This window comes from Eptatretus burgeri, chromosome 15, assembly GCF_056783735.1.
Source record: "Eptatretus burgeri isolate ZD-2024b chromosome 15, Ebu_testis_v1, whole genome shotgun sequence".
In the NCBI taxonomy this organism is placed as follows: Eukaryota; Metazoa; Chordata; class Myxini; order Myxiniformes; family Myxinidae; genus Eptatretus; species Eptatretus burgeri.
The window spans coordinates 8,853,407-8,861,813 of record NC_140975.1 but is presented as its reverse complement, the minus strand read 5'-3'; the positions used below and the strand labels follow the sequence as shown (position 1 = coordinate 8,861,813).

At 43.7% G+C, this 8,407-nt stretch overlaps 1 protein-coding gene across 3 annotated transcripts in view; it reads right to left on the bottom strand.

The window, feature by feature from the left end:
* Positions 1 to 4,115: 4,115 nt before the first annotated feature.
* LOC147011450 (glutamate receptor ionotropic, kainate 2-like) overlaps positions 4,116 to 8,407 on the bottom strand; it is a 446,205-nt gene continuing 441,913 nt past the window's right edge. For all 3 annotated transcript variants that reach the window (XM_085857184.1, XM_085857185.1, XM_085857186.1), the window contains exons 15-16: positions 7,787 to 8,037; positions 4,116 to 6,240 (exon numbers count right to left, since the gene is read on the bottom strand). In XM_085857184.1, coding sequence (XP_085713310.1) covers positions 6,082 to 6,240; positions 7,787 to 8,037 — 410 coding nt within the window. In that variant the 3' untranslated portion in view covers positions 4,116 to 6,081. The remainder of the gene's footprint in view (positions 6,241 to 7,786; positions 8,038 to 8,407) is intronic.

The following is an 8,407-nucleotide window of genomic DNA, read 5'->3' as shown; positions in this document are numbered from 1 at the left end:
TTTTTTCTTGTTTGTCTGTTTCTTTGTGTGCAGGATATCTCAAAAAGTTGTAGACGGATCCCGATGAAATTTTGTGGGCAGGTCGGGTGTGTGACAAGGCCGAACTGATGAGCTTTTGGTGAATATCAGATCCGACAACTGGAATTTTTCAGTGATTCTTCACCATTCAGGGAAAGGGCCAAAATGATACATAGCATGATATATCAAAAAGTTGTGGACGGATTCAAATGAAACTTGGTGGACACGTTGGGTATGTGACAAGGACGAATTGATTAGATTTTGAGGAAGATCCAAATCCGATAATTTTTTAATTGATTCTTCACTATTGAGAGATGTGACTAAACTGATATATAGTACGATATCTCAAAAAGTTGTTGACAGATTCGGATGAAACTTGGTGGACAGGTTGTGTGTGTGACTGCGACAAATTGGTTCGATTTTTGTGAACATCCGAATCTGGATACCAGAATTATTTAATTTATAACGTGATTCTTCACCATTGAGAGTTTGTGTAGATTCACTGCGGTCCATCAATCGTGGACCCTCATGTGTCATGAGCGGTAGTCGATGTTTCGCAGCGACAATGGAAACCCTTCAGCAATGGTATTCTGATGCTGGTAGTGTTATTCACCACACAATTCCTCTGTGCTTTAAATACACGACTTCCTCCCCATAGCAGACATCCGTAACTATCTTCATTATCCTCTACCTCCTCACATCATCACGTGATCGATAAGCTTAAGGATTCAAATATGAACGAGGACCTCCTGACAAAATGCATGCTTTAACCCTACTATCTACTGGACTTCCCAAGAGGCATCCGACCCCCCAATCTCGCCTTTCCTCCAAGTCCCCCCCCTCGCCCCTCAATCCTCTATCCCTTGGCACAAAGGAGATAAACAAGAGAAAATGCCTAAACTAGAAAATGGCAAATCCACAGCCTCCCCAGGTGCAGCAAAGGCTGCCTCTCGGGGAAAGGTTACGGGTTAATCAGTCCCGCTTCCCGCCAAAAAACTCCGTTCCAATTCGAACGATTCCCTTGCGGATCTCTGAGCCCACAGCAGCAGCCAAAGCCGATTGTGGGATCTAGTAGAGTCGGAGGCCTATGGGTGTATCCGCACATGAGCGAGAGCAAAAAGCTCTGCGGTCCATGATTGCACGACCACTTTGTGCCATTCCCCAGTGTAGGTGTCGGAGGTCATACCCGGAGTTGTTACAATGGGAGAATGGGTGGGGGTGTGGGAGACCGGTGTACCGAAGGCCTTCATTCGAGTCAAATGTAATCCCCATTTCCATCAAACTCCTCTGGTTCTTCCTTTGCCATCAAACCATAATGGCCACTCCAAGCAGACGGATTTCAAATTGAAAACTTGATGTGTATTGCATTCCTCACTATTGCATATCCACTATGTGATGATGTTCGGAATCACGCTGCGAATGCACATGACAGTCTGGGTATATTGGAAAATGGTCCAAATGACTGGGGTACCGGTTTGGGAGGAAATACTCGAGTATGTAGCACAGGAATGATAAACAGGAGAGAGAGGCCCAGTATGATGAACAGGTACGTTCTGTGGACTGGTTTTTATCTCACAAAAATCAATATACCAGGACTACCTGTAATACCACAACCTCCAGCGATTTCTACATAAGAAATATATGGCAAGTAACAGACAGAACGTCACAAATATACATGTACCTCGACCGCAGCTACACAATGAGACGACTAATCAAGTGTACAGCACAGGTTATCGGTGCACCCGACCCAAGATCTCTGCAGGACGTGGTGGGAAAGAGAGACCATCATCATGGCGAAAACCAATTAGCATCCTCTGAACTGCACTTTAGAAAGTTACTCCAACAGCTGAAAGTACACACCTGAGTGTTCACACAAACTTCACAAGAGATTGGTCCAGGCAACTCGCGTACAATTCGGAGATCGTCACGACAAAACCTTTCCAGGTGAAGCATGTCCTCAGATAATGGGATAAGGTGGATGTGGCGGTTCCCTGAAGTTACAGGACCAGATTAAAACACAGCACTTAGGAAGGAGAAAGAAAGCAGCACACCAGCAGCGCACGCTATAGCCACGCGGCCCTGCAACATGCATTCACATACCTGTTCTGGCCCTTATTCACATATTTTTGCTGATCTTTACTCACATATCTTTTGCTGGTTCTCATTCACAAACCTTTGCTGGTCTTAACTCATATACCTTTCCTTTCCCTTATTCACAAACCTTTTCTGGTTCTTACTCACAAACCTATTCTGGCCCTTATTCACATATTTTTGCTGGTGTTTTACTCGCATACCTTTTCTGGTCCTTATTCAAAGTCATTTTCAAAGCACCATCAAGTGTGCAGTGAAAATCCATCAAAGTGCATGAGTGGACACCGTCACATCTGCTATTTTCTCTACATGTAAAACGCATTCATTCTGTTCTTCACGCATATACTGTACAGCACTGTAATTTGCTTTCCAAACTTAACATAACATATAATTTACTTAATGTACCTCACAGGACCTTTGCTGGTCTTTATTCACATACCTTTGAATACACAGGTGGATTGAACGAACCTCCGCCTATGTTTACAAATGCTTTGCAATATCAGTGTCTCCACAAAGCACACACGTTATCCCATTCTCTCACTGGCTCTACAATGTACCATAGAACTTCCGATGCTGGCTCTACAATGTACAATTTCCTGCACTGGCTCTACAATGTACAATTTCCTGTGCTGGATCTACAATGTACCATATAACTTTCTATGCTGGCTCTGCAATGTACAATTTCCTGTGATGGATCTACAATGTACCATGGAACTTTTTGTACTGGATCTACAATGTACAACTTCCTGTGCTGGCTCTACAATGTACAACTTCTTGTACTGGATCTACAATGTACAACTTCCTGTGCTGGATCTACAATGTACCATAGAACTTCTTGTACTGGATCTACAATGTACAACTTCCTGTGATGGATCTACAATGTACAACTTCCTGTACTGTACAACTAAGCCCTGTGTTGGCTTCATAGTTGAGGTGGTTGGCTTCAGATCTTAGGGCATTGAGTTTGAGACCGTCAGGCATTATATAACACCAGGTGGTTTGACTCAGCTTGTCATCCTTCTGACGTCGGCAAAATAAGTACCATCCTCCTGGAAACGTGGTACTTCATTAGTGGCACAACTGCACTCCAAGCAATGATACAACCAGCAGCCACAGGCTGCATACAAAATGATAATGTACAACTTACTGTACTGGTTCTACAATGTACTTTACTTGCGCTACAATGTACAATGTACTATGGTAGATTGAAGATGTGGATTTAAATTTTTTTTCTGCTTCCTAACTGGAGGAATAAGGCTCAAACGAGGAGCAAATCCTCTCACTTTGGCCACATGTTTCGAGAGACCATTCCTCCAAGGTGCTGCAGTTCCTCGCTCTGCCTGATGACATGCAATTAGTTTTTTTCTTCACACCGCTTTTACAGATCATATATTTCATTCTCATGTTGTTCAATGTATCGAAGTATAAATTGGTTGCCATGACAACTGCTCACAATAATTGCTGCATGTTGTACCAAATCTACTGCACCCCTTGTTTGTTCTTCTGGGACTTTTACTATTTGATGGAGCAAGTGCGGCAAAGATCACATGATGAGAATAAATCCCATCCTGTTGGTATGGCAACCTTATGGTAAGGCCACTGAACTGGCTACCTCGAGGTTAGCAGCAATATTAAGGAGTCGAATTGCAAAATTCCTGAAACACAGGCTCATCTCAGCAGAATTACCACGTTGCTATATGATTGCTGATAAACCCAGTTGGCTCACTTTATGATGACCTACAAGATGTAGATATGTTTATCTGTCTTGCTTGGTCTGGTCCTATGTACGGAGTCACTCCACACTTCGTGGTCAATAATTTAATACTTCAGCAGGACATGTGTCCGTGTGTGTGTGTGTGTGTGTGTGTGTGTGTGTGTGTGTGTGTGTGTGTGTGTGTGTGTGTGTGTGTGCTTGTGATGTGTTTGTCTGCAGGCGTTTGGATCATTCCCATCCACAACAGAGGTCGTTTCATACACTATACATAGAAACAGTCAGGAGGCAGGTGTGCGACCAAAGAATTTGTTGAAAATTGAGCAAACAGAAGCAGGTCTGTACATATACAGTATAAGCCTTCAGTGCATCCAATGCACTCCAACATGGCGATGGGAATTAAACTACAGCGGGTTGAGGAGTACGCCACATGCAGTCTGTACACAGTGTACACTACACAACTCTGTATTTGCAAAGTGTACAAAATACAATATATAGTCTCTCTACTAAACCTCAGCAACACATCAGTGTCTTTGCTTTATTTTATTTTTTTTAAAGGTTCTTTTTGTCTTTTTATTGCAAACTTTATTCTGAGTCACACGCCACGGGTTTGCTAGTATCGCAGCCTTACAAGGAGTAATAAAAATGAGAGTTGGTACAAATGACAGTATAAAAGCAAGCCTGTGGAAGCTCACAGCATTATATGGATTATGTGATGTTTGCTCTGATTAGGTCAGAAGCAAAAGGTCTCCCAATCAAAAAGCAACGACCCAACCACTCAAAAGGAGTAAAAGGAAAAACAAAAGCGACTTCACGACCCTCCGCTTCGCTCGAACAACACCAAAGATCCTGTGATCAACGACCGGATATACCGAGGCTCCCATCCATCCTCGAAGCTCACGGCATGGGATGCAGTGTCCTCACGAACACCACCATTTCAAATTTAGTGCCTTAAAGCAGACAGGCTGCACGTGGTGGATTCGAGTTTTATTGCCTTTACCGGCATCAGAGGGAATTCAAAGGTACAACAATTGCTTGCCTCACATTTCATCATCCTCATGCTCTCTGCCGAATCATCTATAAAGTTCAAAGTGTTCAAAAGTTAATAATGTATCGGGACGTTTTAAGTTCAAACTTTTGGGAAAGCGAGAGGCTTCTTCGAAACGAATCTCATCCCAAAAATGTAATTACACCTTACAAAGTCATGGAAGGCTCGTCTGAAATGCGAGGGTGCGCAATTAATCCGATCATTTTGCCCGAGTAACTTAAAAATTGGTGGAAAGAAAAACTCGCACAAACTCATCAGAATCCTTTGCCCAAGAGTATCGCAGCTCCCGGGTCAACTGGTACGTATCGTAGCGGTGTATCCTGTGGGTTTGTGAGCATTATTGCTTTACGGGCGGCATGAACACCGTCGTCGGAGCTGGGTTCCGTCATTGCGAAAGTGAACGGTTCGTTGTTCGTGAATGAGAGAAGGTCAAAAGAAACATTAAGGATGGCTTTAGTGAATACCCTGTCCAAAAATCGTCCACACATGTACAACTCCCAAACTGCACACTCTCCCAAAGCAAGTAATTTTGTTGCTTCTGATGTACAAAGTTTATGGTGGCCATGAATCGGTAGTGGTAAGGTGGGGGCAAGATGCCCTGGCAGGGAAGATAGGACAAGATGTGCCCCTGCCCTCCTCCTGTATATGTTTCCTCTTCTGTCCTTTTATTCAGTATAATGAACATTTTTTTTTCCATTTTGAATTGTTAGCCACACCATCAGGCAGAGGCTTCTGTGGCAAAAGTTCGGGAAACTAAATGTATAATAACCAGGATCGAGGGAAAAGGGAGAGGGAGGGTAAATCTTGCTCCACCTTACCTACAAGGGAAATTTTGCTCCACCTTAGTTTATAGCTCCTTGTGACATAATAGGAAAACGTGAGTTATACTTTGATACAAAATACTTCCGCAGACTGTGCTGCCATGGGTCTAGGATCTTGCTGGTAAAATTCACACCGTAGGCCTTCAAAGTTCTTTGTCTGTCTGTGTCTGTCTCTCTCTCTCTCCCTCTCTGTTTTCTGATTTTTATTTTTAATCAAATAATCCTCATGTCCTCATCGTTATCATTAAAGTGAGTGAAACTGTTCCTCTATTTCTTGATTGTTCCATGACTAGTCGTCCCTGCTGGGAATGGCCTTTGTATATCTTCTGTTACATTACAATCCTGCTTTTTGATCTTCATTGTCCCGATCACATCGATCTTCACAGCCCCAATCACGCCATTGTCTCTTTTCCGAGCACACGGCGATCGTTGAAAGCATGCATGTTGAGAGCGTCCTCCGCACGTAGAGTGTCCACCGCCTTACGCTTCACCTGCCGTCGACAACTTAGAGAGACCTGGAAACCTTCGGCCAGAAGGCTGCACAGTGACCGCTAGGGAATGAGGAGGGCCGGGAGGAAAGGTGTCGGAGCGGGGGTGTAGAAGAATGACAAGGAAGGTTGAAATTATACAAGGATAAAAGGATTAATTTCAAAATCTCTCCCCCGTGGCATCAGCATCTCCAAGGTCAAGGGAACGTTTAGGTGCAGGTGTTTATGGAGACATTGGAATAAATCCTGTGTCCCTAGGTGATCTACCCACACCCTGCTCCACCTGTTCCCCTTCCCAGTGAACTATACGATGGACGGCCCGAATCTGGGCAACGGTAATCAAATCCAGGTGTCCAACGGGATCTCCAGAGTGCAGTGCCATAAGGACAAAGTAATCAGCACAAATTGGGTGAGTGGGTAAGACATTTCTCAGCAAAGGATAGCAGATATGGAAGCCTGTTCAGTGTCCTTTCTACAATCATAAAGTAATTGCGATTATCCTTGTGGGTTTTTCGCTTTTCAAATGAAAAAGGATAAAAGCAGTTTCCTCTGCCATAGAAGTTGATGTAAGTTACGTTTTCGCGCCTGTTTCTGTGTTTGTCTGTGTGTTTGTTTGTCTGTCTGTGGGCAAGATTTCTCAAAATTCAGATGAAATTTGGTGTGTGACACGGAAGAATTGATTCGATTTTGGTGAAGATCTGGATCTAGATCCGACTTCTGGAATTTTTTTTTAAGTGATCCTTCACCATTGAGAGATGAGGCCAAATATGATATACAGCACGATATCTCAAAAGGTTATGGACAAATTCAGACGAAACTTGGTCGATGAGTTGGGTCGGTGACAAGACCAAGCCGATTCGAGTTCAGTTCAGGTCCAGATGCGGATCCGGCCTATCAGTGGGATACAAAAAAAAAAACTGTTCAGTGTTCAGCCTGGCGGTGGTATGCGTTCTACTGAGTGCCGTTTAGTTAAATAATATGATGACCAATAATATCTCAGAGTAATTCATGTTTCCTGGTACATCCATTGAAGCCTGGACCACCTTCGAGTCGACAAATTGTCCAACTCACATGGCAACGACCAACTGCCCCTACTTGCAACCTCGAGTTTCCTCTCCACTATTAATATGGATTTATCAGTACATATACTCCAACTACAACCTGTCATTCTTTAAACATGAAGTTAAGCATGCAGTCCCATCTGCTGGTGCCTGTTTGGAGATGTTGACAATTCTAAGGCATCTTTCGAGAAGATCAGGCTGTTGTCGGTTGGTGCTTTGGCCCTATCATTTCCAATCCTGCCTTAATCTAAAGGGGGTCACCGTGAGCAGACGGCTTCACCTGAGCAGCGGTGATGCAACCTTCAAACCAAATTTATAATCCACTTTCTCTTTGTAACAATTAATTGTCATCACAAAGGAATCAGGAAGTGGTGAATGAAGCGTTTGAAGAGGCATTGGTAATTAAAGGTGAAATTCAAAACCCAAGGATCTTTGATATTTTAAGGAACAAATATACCATGACCCTCATAAATACCAAAAACTTAATGGGAAATAATATATAAACGATCCAACCAAGCGAAATGAAATTGCAAAAAATGAGAAAATACCTTTTCATGTGAAGCAGTGCGCTGGGCCCGGTACAGGAACTCAGCGAGAGCAACGACCACCGAGAGAAGAAGACCTGCTGCCAGGATCAGAAAGATGCCTCCGATGTTCTGGACCCCAAGTGCGCTCGCTTCCTTGCCATCATCGGTAGGACACCCGTTACCGAGCCACCATTTGTCACGTAACACCTGCAGTACACCTTCGTCTTGCAGCTGCAAGATGGCGATGGTCATCTTGTCTCGGTATGGAGAGCCTGTGTGGGGTGGTACAGAGCACAAGGTGAGCCTGGGTAGGTTCTTCAGATGCAGTGTTACACAAGGATACATAAGGAAATTAGATGCTGGTGGAGGCCATTTGACCCGTCATGCCTGCACCACACCAATTTATCAACACCAGATTAAAAAAAAGAAAAATGTGTTTTTTGTAGTTTATTTTTTTTCTCTCAAGGGGAGGGGGCATGGGCTTGGGTAAAAAAACACACATCAACCACACAACACCCCTTGAAGAGACCCCCACCAACAGCATTCCATACACATGTACACAATCACCCATCAATGCTCAAACTACCTAAAAGTCCTGTCAACATCCCCATACCCCTCTATTTCCATAACTTCCAGGTACCT